This window comes from Oncorhynchus mykiss, chromosome 14 (assembly GCF_013265735.2).
Source record: "Oncorhynchus mykiss isolate Arlee chromosome 14, USDA_OmykA_1.1, whole genome shotgun sequence".
Classification (NCBI taxonomy): domain Eukaryota; kingdom Metazoa; phylum Chordata; class Actinopteri; order Salmoniformes; family Salmonidae; genus Oncorhynchus; species Oncorhynchus mykiss.
In genome coordinates, this window is record NC_048578.1 from 21,328,583 (window position 1) to 21,344,758 (window position 16,176).

The 16,176-nt window shown below is 42.4% G+C and overlaps 1 protein-coding gene across 7 annotated transcripts in view; it reads right to left on the reverse strand.

The window, feature by feature from the left end:
- Nucleotides 1–16,176, reverse strand: part of diaph2 (diaphanous-related formin 2) — a 693,877-nt gene that overhangs the window by 62,456 nt on the left and 615,245 nt on the right. For 6 of the 7 annotated variants that reach the window (XM_036943140.1, XM_036943138.1, XM_036943139.1 and 3 more), the window contains 2 exons: nt 15,452–15,550; nt 14,146–14,196 (listed from right to left, as the gene is read on the reverse strand). In XM_036943140.1, the coding sequence (XP_036799035.1) occupies nt 14,146–14,196; nt 15,452–15,550 (150 nt within the window). The remainder of the gene's footprint in view (nt 1–14,145; nt 14,197–15,451; nt 15,551–16,176) is intronic. The other variant, XM_036943143.1, reaches the window with a different exon arrangement.

Below are 16,176 nucleotides of genomic sequence, written 5' to 3' on the forward strand. Positions count from 1 at the left end.
TCTTCCCTTTCTCCACTTTAATATTTAATGACTGAAAATAGGTAATTTAATCTTCATTAAACATACAGGGGGCCAGCTCTCCTCTCTTGCCTGGGTGAATTAACGGCGAGACCACTGAGATTAGGCGGTAAGGCCATGAAATCACATAACTGTGACAGGCGTTTTTTAACCCTTTAACACACAGCTCAACTGGGCGGTTGAGCTAATTTTGACAACCAATTTTAAATGAAATTAAACAGATGAATTTAGTTTGGCATATTTTATCATCATCAAAATGCTCATGTGGTTTTCCTTATCAGACTCCCATATTATTTGAAACACGCATTCAAAGATGGTTGAAAACCAGGAAGTGAATGCGAGCAAAACCAAACCACATTTACCACACATTTTCTGTACTAACTGTGCATAAAATGGGAAATTACACGTTGTAAAATGTTGCTCACTTCTAAAACAATTTAATAATGATTAAATTAGTAATATGATGTTGTTTTAACATTTTAGGAACTCTTGAGAAATATGCTCTACCAAGAGGTTAAGTTGCCCATTTAATGATTGCTATTCACGCAAAGCTAGTGATAATGGACTATAGAGAAATATTGTTAAGGGATTTTTTTTGTCTGTGCAAACACAAAAATCTTCTTAAATCCATATCATTATTCACTGTCTGCCTGTTATGTTCAATATGTTTCACAATATGATTCAGTACATCTTACTGGTCTTCGAAGCATTCGGAAAGTATTCAGACCCCTTGACTTTTTCCACATTTTGTTAATTTACAGCTTTATTCTAAAATTGATTACATTGTTTTTCCCCTTATCAATATTCACACAGTACCCCATCACATCAAAGCAAAAACAGGTTTTTAGAAATGTTTGCCATTGTAATAAAAATAAAAACCGAATCATCACATATTTTCAGGTCTCTCCACAGATGTTCAATCGGGTTCAAGTCCGGGATCTGGCTGGGCCACTCAAGGACATTCAGAGACTTGTCCCAAAGCCACTCCTGGATTGTCTTGGCTGTGTGCTTAGGGTCATTGTCCTGTTGGAAAATTAAAGTTTGCAACAGTCTGAGGCCCTGAGCGCTCTGGAGCAGGTTTTCATCAAGGATCTCTCTGTACTTTGCTCTGTTTATCTTTCCCTCAATCCTTACTAGTCTCCAAGTTCCTGCAGCTGAAAAACATCCCCACAGCATGATGCTGCGACCACAATGCTTCACAGCAGGGATGCAGCCAGGTTTCCTCCAGAAGTGACGCTTGGCATTCAGACCAAACAGTTCAATCTGGGTTTCATCAGACCAGAGAATCTTGTTTCTTATGGTCTGAGAGTCCTTTGGGTGCCTTTTGGCAAACTTCAAGCGGACTGTCATGTGCCTTTTACTGAGGAGTGGCTTCCGTCTGACCACTCTATCACAAAGGCCTGATAGGTTGAGAGCTGAAGAGATGTTGTCCTTCTAGAAGGTTCTCCCATCTCCACAGAGGAACTCTGGAGCTCTGTCAGAGTGAGCATCGGGTCACCTCCCTGACCAAGGCCCTTCTCCCCCGATTGCTCAGTTTGGCCGGGCTCGCAGTTCTAGGAAGAGTCTTGGTGATTCCAAACTTCTTCTATTTAAGAATGATGGAGGCCACTGTGTTCTTGGGGACCATCAATGCTGCAAAAATGTTTTGGTACCCTTCTCCAGATCAGTCCTCATTTAACTAGGCTTGTATTCCATTATAAGTAAATGAATTTATGATTAAAAAAAATCTATGCAAATTCCAAAATGTGTTTATTCTACTTGAGCAACTCAGCCAGCATTATCTATGAAAGTTTTAGTCATGCAAACAAAATGTCATTGTATGGCCTATACTGAGGCTAAATACACATATTTAGCAAAAAAATACTTTTTCAGCTTTCTTTTTTTTTTTGGGGGGGGGGGGGGGGTGTTAAAGAAATAATGGACTTAAGATGATCTCTCTCCGGTCAATGTCAAAGAGGCCCTTATGAGGCTATTTGAAAAACACACACATATACTACATGTTCACGGATACACTTTTAATGGACGAGTCACACACACGCACACACACTCATACATGCGCACACACACAAAACACAAGCACGCACGGACACACTGAGATGCGGAGAATAAGGGCAGGAAGACTATGAAAACGGGCAGTAAATATAACTGATTGGCTCCCATCCTTTGAAATTTGATTGGTGTGCCTCTTGGGAGATGCAGACCAAAAATCGATGGTGTGAGGATGTAGGAGCCGGCTCCATGCCTCTCGGTTACCCACCAATCTCTTGGGTTATACCCCAGGTATCAACACACCGGAGTGGGGGGAAAGAGGGGGCTTTCATGGGCAAAACTCCCCATGCTGTTATTTTCCCATATTGGTGTGAACCTCCGTGCTGAACATCGATGTGTTGTTGTATGCAACAAAAGGGTTGGGGTCAATTCCATTTTAATTCAGTCCATTTAGGAAGTTGCTAAGCCTACCAACAGTGCCTTCAGAAAGTATTTATACGCCTTGACTCATTCCACATTTTGTTGTTTACGGCCTGAATTCAAAATGGATTAAATATGTGGGTTTTTTTCACACAAAGAGAAAACACGTTTTTAGACATTTTTGCATATTTAGTGAAAATTAAATACAGAAATATCTCCCTTACATAAGCATTCACACACCTGAGTCAATACTTTGTAGAAGCACCTTTGACAGTGATTACAGCCGTGAGTCTTTCTGGGTAAGTCTGTAAGAACTTTCTACACCTGGATTGTGCAACATTTGCCTACTATTCTTTTCAAAATTCTTCAAACTCTGTCAAATTGGTTGTTGATCATTGCTAGACAACCCTTTTCAAGTCTTGCCATACTTTTTCAAGTACTGTAGATCAATTAGGTTAGTACTGTGAAGTAACTACAGCTATCACAGCTCTGTAACTCTGTAACTGTTTTAAAGTCACCATTGGCCTCATGGGGAAATCCCTGAGCGATTTCTTTGTGGTTGAATCTGTGTTTGAAATTCACTGCTCTGGAGTACAGAGATGAGGTAGTGGTAAATACTAATATTGCACACAGAATAAGTCCAAGCAACTTATTATGTGACTTGTCAAGAATGTCATAAGAAAGGGGTTGAATACTTATTGATTCAATACATTTCAGATTTTCTTTTTTTATTCATTAGTAAACATTTCAATTAAAAAAAATATCAGATTAATCCATTTTAAATTCAAGCTGTAACAACAAAATGTGGAAAAGGTCAATGTGTTTCTGAAAGCACTCTATAGAATGTTGTATGTTGTTGATTATGTAGCCTATCTACCCTACCGTTCAAAAGTTTGGAGTCACTTAGAAATGTCCTTGTTTTTTAAAGAAAAGCAATTTTTTTGTCCATTAAAATAACATCAAATTGGTCAGAAATACAGTGTAGACATTGTTAATGTTGTAAATGACTAAAACTACAATAAATAAATAAATATGACTACAATTGCAGTGGAAGAATGTGCAAGGTAGAGATATAAATAATGGGGTGCAAAGGAGCAAAATAAATAAATATATACAGTAGGGGGAGAGGTAGTTGTTTGGGCTAAATTATAGGTGGGCTATGTACAGGTGCAGTAATCTGTGAGCTGCTCTGACAGCTGGTGCTTAAAGCTAGTGAGGGAGATAAGTTTTTCCAGTTTCAGAGATTTTTGAAGTTCGTTCCAGTCATTGGCAGCAGAGAACTGGAAGGAGAGGCGGCCAAAGGAAGAATTGGTTTTGGGGGTGACCAGAGAGATATACCTGCTGGGACGCGTGCTACAGGTGGGTGCTGCTCTGGTGACCAGCAAGCTAAGATAAGGGGGAACTTTACCTAGCAGGGTCTTGTAGATGACCTGGAGCCAGTGGGTTTGGCGACAAGTATGAAGCGAGGGCCAGCCAACGAGAGCACACAGGTCGCAGTGGTGGTTAGTATATGGGGCTTTGGTGACAAAACGGATGGCACTGTGATAGACTGCATCCAATTTATTGAGTAGGGTATTGGAGGCTATTTTGTAAATGACATCGCCGAAGTCGAGGATCGGTAGGATGGTCAGTTTTACAAGGGTATGTTTGGCAGCATGAGTGAAGGATGCTTTGTTGCGAAATAGGAAGCCAATTCTAGATTTAACTTTGGATTGGAGATGTTTGATGTGAGTCTGGAAGGAGAGTTTACAGTCTAACCAGACACCGAGGTATTTGTCGTTGTCCACATATTCTAAGTCAGAACCGTCCAGAGTAGTGATGTTGGACGGGCGGGCAGGTGCAGGCAGCGATCGGTTGAAGAGCATGCATTTAGTTTTACTTGGATTTAAGAGCAGTTGGAGGCAACGGATGGAGAGTTGTGTGGCATTGAAGCTTGTCTGGAGGGTTGTTAAGACAATGTCCAAAGAAGGGCCAGAAGTACACAGAATGGTGTCGTCTGCGTAGAGGTGGATCAGACTCACCAGCAGCAAGAGCGACACCATTGATGTATACAGAGGAGAGAGTCGGTCCAAGAATTGAACCCTGTGGCACCCCCATAGAGACTGCCAGAGGCCCGGACAACGGGCCCTCCGATTTGACACACTGAACTCTATCTGAGAAGTAGTTGGTGAACTAGGCGAGGCAATCATTTGAGAAAGCAAGGCTATCGAGTCGATGAGGATGTGGTGATTGACAGAGTCGAAATCCTTGGCCAGGTCAATGAATACGGCTGCACAGTATTGTTTCTTATCGATGGCGGTTAAAATATTGTTTAGGACCTTGAGCGTGGCTGAGGTGCACCCATGACGAGCTCTGAAACCAGATTGCATAGAGGAGAAGGTATGGTGGGATTCGAAATGGTCGGTAATCTGTTTGTTGACTTAGCTTCCGAAGAACTTAGAAAGGCAGGGTAGGATAGATATAGCTGTGGCAGTTTGGGTCAAGAGTGTCCCCCCCCTTTGAAGAGGGGGATGACCGAACCTGCTTTCCAATCTTTGGGAATCTCAGACGACACGAAAGAGAGGTTGAACAGGCTAGTAATAGGGGTGGCAACAATTTCGGCAGATAATTTTAGAAAGAAAGGGTCCAGATTGTTTAGCCTGGCTGATTTTTAGGGGTCCAGATTTTGCAGCTCTTTCAGAACATCAGCTGACTGGATTTGGGAGAAGGAGAAATGGGGAAGGCTTGGGCGAGTTGCTGTGGGGGGTGCAGTGCTGTTGACCGGAGTAGGGGTAGCCAGGTGGAAAGCTTGGTCAGCCGTAGAAAAATGCTTATTGAAATTCTCAATTATAGTGGATTTATCGGGGGTGACAGTGGTTCCTATCTTCAGTGCAGAGGGCAGCTGGGAGGAGGTGTTCTTATTCTCCATGGACTTTACAGTGTCCCAGAACTTTTTTGAGTTTGTGTTGCAGGATCAAATTTCTGCTTGAAAAGCTAGCCTTGACTTTTCTAACTGCCTGTGTATATGGGTTTCTAGCTTCCCTGAAAAGTTGCATATCACGGGGGCTGTTTGATGCTAATGCAGAACGCCATAGGATGTTTTTATGTTGGTTAAGGGCAGTCAAGTCTGGAGAGAACCAAGGACTATATCTGTTCCTGGTTATACATTTCTTGAATGGGGCATGTTTATTTAAGATGGTGAGGAAGGCATTTAAAAAAATAACCTGGCATTCTCTACTGACGGGATGAGATCAATATCCTTCCAGGATAGCCTGCCAGGTCGATTAGAAAGGCCTGCTCGCTGAAGTGTTTCAGGGAGCGTTTGACAGTGATGAGTGGAGGTTGTTTGACCACTGACCCATTACGGATGCAGGCAATGAGGCAGTGATCGCTGAGATCTTGGTTGAAAACAGCAGAGGTGTATTTAGAGGGCAAATTGGTTAGGATGATATCTATGAGGGTGCCCGTGTTTACAGCTTTGGGGTGGTACCTGGTAGGTTCATTGATAATTTGTGTGAGATTAAGGGCATCAAGCTTAGGTTGTAGGATGGTTGGGGTGTTAAGCATGTTCCAGTTTAGGTCACCAATCAGCACGAGCTCTGAAGAAAGATGGGGGGCAATCAGTTCACATATGGTGTCCAGAGCACAGCTGGGGGCAGAGGGTGGTCTATAGCAGGTGGAAACGGTGAGAGACTTGTTTTTAGAGAGGTGGACTTTTAAAAGTAGAAGTTCAAATAGTTTGGGTACAGACCTGGATAGTAGGACAGAACTCTTCAGGCTATCTTTGCAGTAGTTTGCAACACTGCCCCCTTTGGCCATTCTATCTTGTCTGAAAATGTTTTAGTTAGGGATAAAGATTTCAGAATTTTTGGTGGTCTTCCTAAGCCAGGATTCAGACACGGCTAGAACATCCGGGTTGGCAGAGTGTGTTAAAGCAGTGAATAAAAAAAACTTAGGGAGGAGGCTTCTAATGTTAACATGCATGAAACCAAGGCTAATACGGTTACAGAAGTCATCAAAAGAGATCACCTTGGGAATAGGAGTGGAGCTAGGCACTTGCAGGGCCTGGATTCACCTCTACATCACCAGAGGAACAGAGGAGGAGTAGGATAAGGGTACGGCTAAAAGCTATGAGAATTGGTCGTCTAGAACAGAGAGTAAAAGGAGGTTTCTGGGGCGATAAAATAGCTTCAAGGTGTAATGTACAGACAAAGGTATGATAGGATGTGAAAACAGTGGAGGTAAACCTAGGTATTGAGTGATGATGAGAGAAACATCATTGAAACCAGGTGATGTCATCGCATGTGTAGGTGGTGGAACTGAAAGGTTGGATAAATGAGCAGGGCTAGAGGCTCTACAGTGAAATACACCAATAAACACTAACCAGAACAGCAATGGACAAGGCATATTGACATTAAGGAGAGGCACGCTTAGTCGAGTGATCATAAGGGTTCAGTGAGTAGTGAGGTTGTCTGGGGTCACGGCGATTCAGACAGCTAGCCGGGCCATCGGTGGCAAGCTAGCATAGGATGTAGGTCTGTTTTTAGCCACCTCGTGCGTTGCCGTCGGTAGATTAGTGGGGTTCCGTGTGGTAGAGGGGATCAATCCAATTGGCAAAATAGATATAGTTATAGTGACCCAAGAAAAATTGTCCGATAGACCTATTCAGATAGCAGCTGATACGACAGCTAATGATTAGCGGGCTGCAGATGGGCGTTCAGGTAACGTCGCGACGGAGGGGCCAGTTGGATAACTCCCTCGGGCAGATAACGTCGGTAGTCCAGTTGTGAAGGCCCGGTGGGGCTCCGCATCGGCAGTAAAACGGGTCCGGATAGGTGATTGAAGCCAAGGAGTGCCTGATGGAACTCTTCAGCTGGCTAGCTCCGGAATAATTGATGTTTGCTCCGGGATCGACGTAAGCCAATAGTCACAAGGATAGCAGCTAGCTAGCTGCGAGATCCAGGTGTAAATATCCAGAGCTTGCGGTTGAAATCCAGGGATATGGAGAGAAAAATAGGACCGGTATGTTCTGGTCTGAGTCGCGTTGTACAAAACTGCCGATAGCTTTTCGAGCTAAAGAATAGCTGATGACCACAAACCGTGGTTAGCTGAATACTAACATTAGCCAGTAAACTGGCTAGCTTCTGGCTAGCTTCTATTGTGGATTTCAGATTTGAGGTAAATAATATATATATATATTTTTTTTTTTAAATTGGTGAGGCGGGTTGCAGGAGAGTGTTTTGAAGTTGAGTTTTTGGAAAATAAAATATATAAAAGATAGGCGAAGAAAGATGTGTATATATATATATTTACGGGACACGACAAGACAAGGACAAAGGACGTCTGACTGCGTTGCCATCTTAATGTTGATGTATACCGTTGTATGTTGTTGGTTATGTAGCCTATTTATATAATGCTGTATGTTTTGGCCTGCACTACCACTTTAACACTAGTGACGTTAAGCCCCTTGAGAATAAAAAATGTTTTCTGAATTGAATTGATACTTTCTATTTAGAAGGAAAAAATACTATTTCCTGGAAATCTTGTAGCCTGAGTTGACCCACACATCATGCCTACTGTATAGCATGTCTGGTTGAGGAGAATGAACAGACGTGCACCCACACAACAGAATATCTGGTTCTAAACTCTGTCAATCCAATCACTGTCTGTTAATTAGGACTGGCTTCTGTAATTGCATCAAGTAGGTTATGATGACCTCACAAGGGTTTGTTACCTTCCACACAATTGGAGAAGCAGAGAAGTTGGAAATGTTCTGGAAATGGTCTTTAATTGGGATTGGTGCCTCCTCGTTACGCACCAGCCTCTTCTTAATGTACCTAGAGACTCTTAAGGAAGTGTGAGTGAGTACAGTTCCATCTGAACAATGGTGAAGACAAACTGCTTTTGAATGGACTCCTCCAATGTAAACCAAGAAGCTTCTCAGATACTGAGTGAAACTCTTGTATGTGACGCTCATTCTTGGGATGATAATCACACTTTGAAACTGTGAGATTACAGCATACATGACTAAGCAGGAGGCGTAGATTCTGTGGACATGAAATGATGCAAATGCTGTTGTCTCTGAGAGGGAGGGATTTCTGTTCTGAATTCTTGCCAGTTCTGAGTTAGTTGTACGTTGTAATGTGATGAAAATAAAAACAAAACGAGGAGGAAGGGAGAAGCACAGAGAAACCGCCATTGTCCTGACCTAGAAATAACACCATCACTCACCAAAAGCTGACACTCCCTTCTAGCCAAAATAGCAACAGCCTCCTCCAAAAGAGAGCTTATCAGTGATTTGGAAGAAGGCACCTTTAATCGTAAAATCACCCATTGGTGGTGGGGGAGCTTGATTCTTTATTTTCCCAGCCGGTGAAGTTCTGACTGCATCCCAAAGGGCACCCTATCCCCCTTGTAGTGCACCCCTTTTGACTATGGCTTGTAGGGCTCTGGTCAAAAGTAGTGCACTATATAGGGAATAGGGTGCCATTTGGGACTCCTCAAAGTGCACCTAAAGATCAGCGCTCTAACCGCTCGCAATATGATAGAAATGTAATACAAATGTCCCATACAGAATGGTGCATTCATTACAGAACCCATGTCCCACACACTCCTTGGGAGCCTTCATATGTCAAAATGATTCTCTGACCCACCATACCTGTCATAACCTAATGGGGTTAGACCTAGTGCTGTTACCGTGACCGTATTACCGCCACACCTGTGGTCACGAGTCATGACGGCAGTAAAATTCTACGTCACTGTTTAGTCACTGTAATTAGGTTTCTCCAAGCTCTGATGCTGCTGCTGGTCATTAGTACCCTACCAAACTTGCTAACTGCCTGGTACTAAGCATTGTCCCTCTAATCACTCTGACATTAATGCAAATGTAATTGAAAATCAAATCAAACACTTCATAACACTTCATGACGGCAGTAAAATTCTACGTCACTGTTTAGTCACTGTAATTAGGTTTCTCCAAGCTCTGATGCTGCTGCTGGTCATTAGTACCCTACCAAACTTGCTAACTGCCTGGTACTAAGCATTGTCCCTCTAATCACGCTGACATCAATGCAAATGTAATTGAAAATCAAATCAAACATGAGCCCATGAGCTCATGCGGCTCAACATTTCTATAGGCTATACAATTGCATGAAAACAATAGATATTCTGCCTGTTAAAGTAACTGGGATATTATTCCACCGACATAGGTCAGATTGAATTGATTTGAGCATTATTTTAAAGTTTCTGCCAATGGTTTACCAAAATGAGGAAACATATCTACTCCCATATATTTCAAATGGGAAACAATTTGGATTCCATAAGTAGAGATGGGGCGGCAGGTAGCGCTTGCTTGGGAGCGATTGAGATACAGTGGCTTGCAAAAGTATTCACCCCTTTGGCATTTTTCCTATTTTGTTGACTTAAAACCTGGAACTAAAATGTATTTTTATTTGGATTTCGTGTAATGGACATAAACAAAAGAGTCAAAATTGGTGAAGTGAAATGAAAAAAAAAAAAATGAAAAAGTGGTGCATGCATATGTATTCACCCCCATTTGCATGCATATTGTATTCACCACCATTTTTTATGGCCAAAAATGTAGCTTTTTGGCCATCAAGGAAAACGCTATGTCTGGCGCAGAAAAAATACATTGCTTAAGAAAAAAATAGGCAAACACGTTTGCTTTCGCCAAAAGGCATGTGGGAGACTCCCCAAACATATGGAAGGTACTCTGGTCAGATGAGACTAAAATTGAGCTTTTTGGCCATCAAGGAAAACGCTATGTCTGGCGCAAACCCAGCACCTCTCATCACCCTGAGAATACAACATCATTGTGGTGACAGCATCATGCTGTGGTGATGTTTTTACTCGGCAAGGACTGGGAAATTGGTCAGAATTGAAGGAATGATGGATGGCGCTAAATACAGGGAAATTCTTGAGGGAAACCTGTTTCAGTCTTCCAGAAATTTGAGACTGGGATGGAGGTTCACCTTCCAGCAGGACAATGACCATAAGCATACTGCTAAAGCAACACTTGAGTGGTTTAAGAGAAAACATTTAAATGTCTTGGAATGGCCTAGTCAAAGCCCAGACCTCAATCTAATTGAGAATATGTGGTGTACCTTAAAGATTTCTGTACAGCAGCAGAACCCATCCAACTTGAAGGAGCTAGAGCAGTTTTGCCTTGAAGAATGGGCAAAAATCCCAGTGGCTACATGCGCCAAGCTTATAGAGACATACCCCAAGAGACTTGCAGCTGTAACCGCTCTTGCTGCGGGTGATTCTCTGATCCACTTCTACGCAGACGACACCATTCTGTATACATCTGGCCCTTCTTTGGACACTGTGTTATCAACCTCCAAACAAGCTTCAATGCCACGCAACACTCCTTCAGTGGCCTCCAACTGCTCTTAAGAGCTAATAAAACTAAATGCATGCTCTTCAACCGATCGCTGCCCACACCCACCCGCCCGACTAGCATCACTACTCTGGACTGTTCTGACGTAGAATATGTGGACAACGACAAATACCTAGGTGTTTGGTTAGACTGTAAACTCTCCTTCCAGAGTCATCTCCAATCCAAAATTAAATATAGAATAGGCTTCCTATTTTGCAATAAAGCCTCCTTCACTCATGCTGCCAAACATACCCGCGTAAAACTGACTATCCTACCGATCCTTGACTTCGGCAATGTCATTTACAAAATAGCCTCCAACACTCTACTCTGCAAATTGGATGTAGTCTATCACAGTGGCATCCGTTTTGTCACTAAAGCCCCATATACTACCCACCACTGCGACCTGTATGCTCTCGTTGGCTGGCCCTCGCTTCATACTCGTCGCCAAACCCACTGGCTACAGGTCATCTATAAGTCTTTGCTAGGTAAAGCCTGCACCGTATCTCAGCTCACTGGTCACCATAGCAACACCCACCCGTAGTACGCGCTCCATCAGGTATATTTCACTGGTCATCCCCAAAGCCAACACCTATTTGGCTGCCTTTCCTTCCAGTTCTTTGCTGCCAATGACTGGAATGAATTGCAAAAGTCACTGAAGCTGGAGACATATCTCCCTCACTAACTATAAGCATCAGCTGTCAGAGCAGCTTACCGATCACCGCACCTGTACACAGCCCATCTGTAAATAGCCCACCCAACTACCAGATAATAGCCCACCCAACTACCAGATAATAGCCCACCCAACTACCAGATAATAGCCCACCCAACTACCAGATAATAGCCCACCCAACTACCAGATAATAGCCCACCCAACTACCAGATAATAGCCCACCCAACTACCAGATAATAGCCCACCCAACTACCAGATAATAGTATTGTTTTTGTCACACTGCTTTGCTTTATCTTGGCCAGGTCACAGTTGTAAATGAGAACTGGCCTACCTGGTTACATAAAGGTGAAATAAAAAAAATACAATTAAAAATTGCTGCAAAAGGTGGCTCTACAAAGTGTTGACTTTGGGGGGAAGGGGGGGTGAATAGTTATGCATGCTCAAGTTCTGTTTTTTTGTCTAATTTCTTGTTTGTTTCACAATAAAATATATTTTGCATCTTCAAAGTGGTAGGCATGTTGTGTAAATAAAATGATACAAAAAAATGGATTTTACTTCCAGGTTGTAAGGCAACAAAATAGGAAAAATACCAAGGGGGGTGAATACTTTCTAGATATGGCAAAATATTGCCTGTGTATAATGAGATGAAGAGGCACGGGAACCTGTTCACCCAGCTTCGCTATGGGAGCCCATCGAACCCGCTAAGGCATGGGAGCCTACAAACCGACTGAGGCCTCCCAGGAAGCTCTGGCTCCAACACCCGGACCCGACATCACCCCCAACTCACAAAAAAACACTCCCTAATGCTTCCCTTTGACAAGTCGTCATTCTGTAACGATGTACGCCGGAAGTCGGGAAGCAAGTTCAGGGAGTGAATACACGAACAGCGCACCGACATAGAACAGGAACAAGTTGCCGAAGTTGATGATCACTTTTGATTTATCAGGTCTTTGTTATGGCTGCAGTTATGAAGCTTATGAAAAAATCGTATTTTACCATTGCATGTTTTAGGTTATTTTTAGCCATTGGTGATGCATCAGGTACTGTCTACTAATGTAGCCAGCTTTGGGGGAGTAACAAGTCATTTATAAACGTTTATAAAGTATATATAGTGCACACTAAATTAGGGGCTGCAAAGTAGTTGATTAATAATTAGTAAATGGTTTATAAGGATCTACATTAATAATCAGCTGAAGTTTTAGTAAGTGCTTTTACTCACATTTAAAAACTCAAACAATTACTAAATAAACCATTCATGATATACATAAATATATTCATAAATTAGTATATAAATGGTGAGTCAAACCATTAATCAACCATTAATAAATGCCTTATAAATAATCTGATGAGTTAACAATTACTCCTTTATAGCTGATTAATAAGTACATGAGTAGTACATTATTAATAATTTACAAATTGTGAACATACTATAATCAAACACCTTAGTCATTATTTAATAAATAATTCATAAATAATTTCAAAAAGTGTTTATAAATGCCAAAATTACTATTTACAGATTGCTTATTGACATTTACAAATGAAGGAATAATGATGAATAAATGGGGATTAAACTCTTTACAACCTGTTTATAAATGGTTTATTAAGGGACCGTAATATAAAGTGTTACAGAGATCCCTTTATCCCAAGTCCTAAATATCCTAAGCCTTCCCACAATACAACTGGTACCTATTTTTTTATTGCATTTGACTGAGTGTATTAGATATCCTAAAAACTAAACAAACTTGTGATAGTTCCACATTTCATTGTCACTCCATTCACACACGTCAAAGCAAAGACAGACAGTCAACAGTGAAAAATGCACTCCACATAGATACAGCAGATTAGATTAGAGTGGTGGTTGAAAAAAAGAATAATCAAACCATTGCGCCACAGACAGTTGTTTCAAAGTAGGCCAGGGGAGTAGTTTTGGGGTGTTTGAGCTTTGTGCAACGGTTGACATTTCCCAGAATGCCCTAGCTGGAAAAGGAAGAGTGAGGGAAGGAACACAACAAACAGATCCGTGCGTGGCGACACGTGACGAAAAGCAATTATAGCCCTCGTGTTGGTGACAAAGCCTTTCCTATAAAGTGTCATGAGACAGGATGTGATGTCATGCTCTATCAGCGTAGGCCTACAGGAATGGGGAACAAGCTCTACAATACAAGAGCTGGTGTACTACTCAGAAACCAGACTGAGATTTGAGTCACTGAGTTATTAAAGCAGGAGGGAAGCTCAAGAGTACTACTCTCAAGTCTGAGGTGCGACCAAAATTCAACCCCATTCCCTATATAGTGCACTACTTTTGGCCAGATCCCAATATTCATTCCTGTTTTTGAGATAAACAATCTGTCTGCAACCTAAACTAATCATTCAAATCAATCTAATAAATCTGTGACAACATGAAGTTATTTTTTTTTTTTTTACTTTGAGTTGCTATCACCACTGGTTGAAACAAGATAACACTATGTATCCTAATTGACAGGAGTCAGAGAAGTAATCAGACAGTTCAAGCTCAGTGTAGGAGTCTGTCAGAGAGTACATCAGCTCTGGTTCAGTTGGTGGGGGAAGATGCCAGATGAGAATTACACAGCCAGGAGTGGAGGCGGTGCTGTACAGTGCAGTATGGGGCAGGGAAAGGGTTAAACTACAGACACAGCTTTGGTTGGGTTACCATGGTTAGCACCCGGCCACCGAGAGACAGGACTGCATGGACTTTGATCACCTGCAACATGACCAAGTAAACAGAAGAAAAAGAAAGGGAGGAGAAAGAGAGGGGGAAGAGAAAAAGAGAACGATGTCAGACATGAGTCTTTTCAGGAGTTTGGCACCAATTATCCACTCTGAAAAGTCTGGTTGTTGGCACAACACCTCAGCACACACTCACACTGTACAAACATGCTCACTCACACAGAGAGAGAGAAGGCACTTGAGAAGGAAAATACATTGTGTTGGTTTGGGCTGTTGGCAATCATGTCAGTCTTGATGGACCATGTTAGAGTAGAAGAGATACTGTAGACGGAGGGAAGATGAAACACGTACGTGCATGCGTGCGAGCGAGCATGTATGTTTTCCTCTACATGGATAGCTGTCTGTCAGTGAGTGCAGACCAAGCTAGGAGAATGATTCAGGAGTGTGTGTCGTGAGGGTTGACACCCTGTTTCATTAACCAGGTCTTATTGGACAAACCTTGACTGGTAGGGAGACGTGATTGGCCAAGATAAGAGGGAGGCGAGACAATGTGGGAAATGAACAGATCTGGCAACATATCTCTGACATTTGACATAGTGACAGTTAATTTAGGACGATTCGTTCTGCCATGGTGTGCATATGCTGGTATGTTTGTCGTTGAGGTTGTTAATAAGGGATGAAGAAGCTGTTGCTGGACTGGGCCTAAACCTCTGTGTATACTCACTCCATCTGATCATGCTAAACTACGCTAACCCTCATGAGGCCCAATGAGCAGATTAGCATCAGGAATATCACAGTACTCGTCCACCACAGAGAGCGCACCACCTGTGGCTCCTCTAGACAGACAGGGCTCTGTCTCTCCACCTGCATATCAATGTAACCTCTACCAGGTGGCACCTTACCATCCCCCTGGGCACAGGCCGTTCATCATGGCAGGATGGAATATGTTAACATTAGGATTATGCTAAATCCCCTCCACCGCTGGAGCCTGTAGCCCATAGACCCTGCTCACATCCCATTTCTATTGTAATCAGAGCCTTATGAATGACAATGTGACAATGAATGTGTAATGAAGTGCACCGGGGACAGTACAAGTGTGTGTGTGTGTGTAGTGTGTGTAGTGACACACACACACACACACACACATACAGAAGAACATGAGCGTACACACACAGATGTGTACGCCCTCGGCATATCCCGGACTTGGTCCGGCAACACTCCTTTCATATTAAGAACTATGGTTGAGACTAAGGGAGGAGGTTACTTCAACAGAGGTGTGGGGACCTTACCGTTGCGCGGGGTTCGTTTTCGGCGGTCGCGGAAGGCGGCTCCGGACTGCAAGGCTTCCATTAGACTGTCCATCACACCTGTTTCATTCTCTCCTCCCTCTGTAGGACAGGACAGACAGGGAATATGGTTAGAGGATATGCACACTCACTGAAAAATATACACACACAAGCACATACATACAGTACCAGTCAAAAGATTGGACATAACCACTCATTCAAGGGTTTTTCTTTATTTTTACTATTTTCTACATTGTAGAAAAATAGTGAAGACATTCAAACTATGAAATGAAAACATATGGAATCATGTAGGAACCAAAAAAGGGTTAAACAAATCAAAATATATTTAATATTTGATTCTTAGTAGCAATGATGACAGCTTTGCACACTCTTGGCATTTTGGCAAACAGCTTCATGAGGTTGTCACCTGGAATGCAATTCAATTAACAGGTGTGCCTTGTAAAAAGTACATTTTTCTTCAAGTGCAGTCGCAAAAACCATCAAGCGCAAAAATGAAACTGTCTCTCATGAGGAACGCCACAGGAAAGGAAGACCCAGAGATACCTCTGCTGCAGAGGATAAGTTCATTAGAATTAATTGCACCTCAGATTGCAACCCAAATAAATGCTTCACAGAGTTCAAGTAACAGACACATCTCAACATTAACTGTTTAGAGGAGACTGTGTGGATCAGGCCTTCATGGTAGAATTGCTGCAAAGAAACCACTA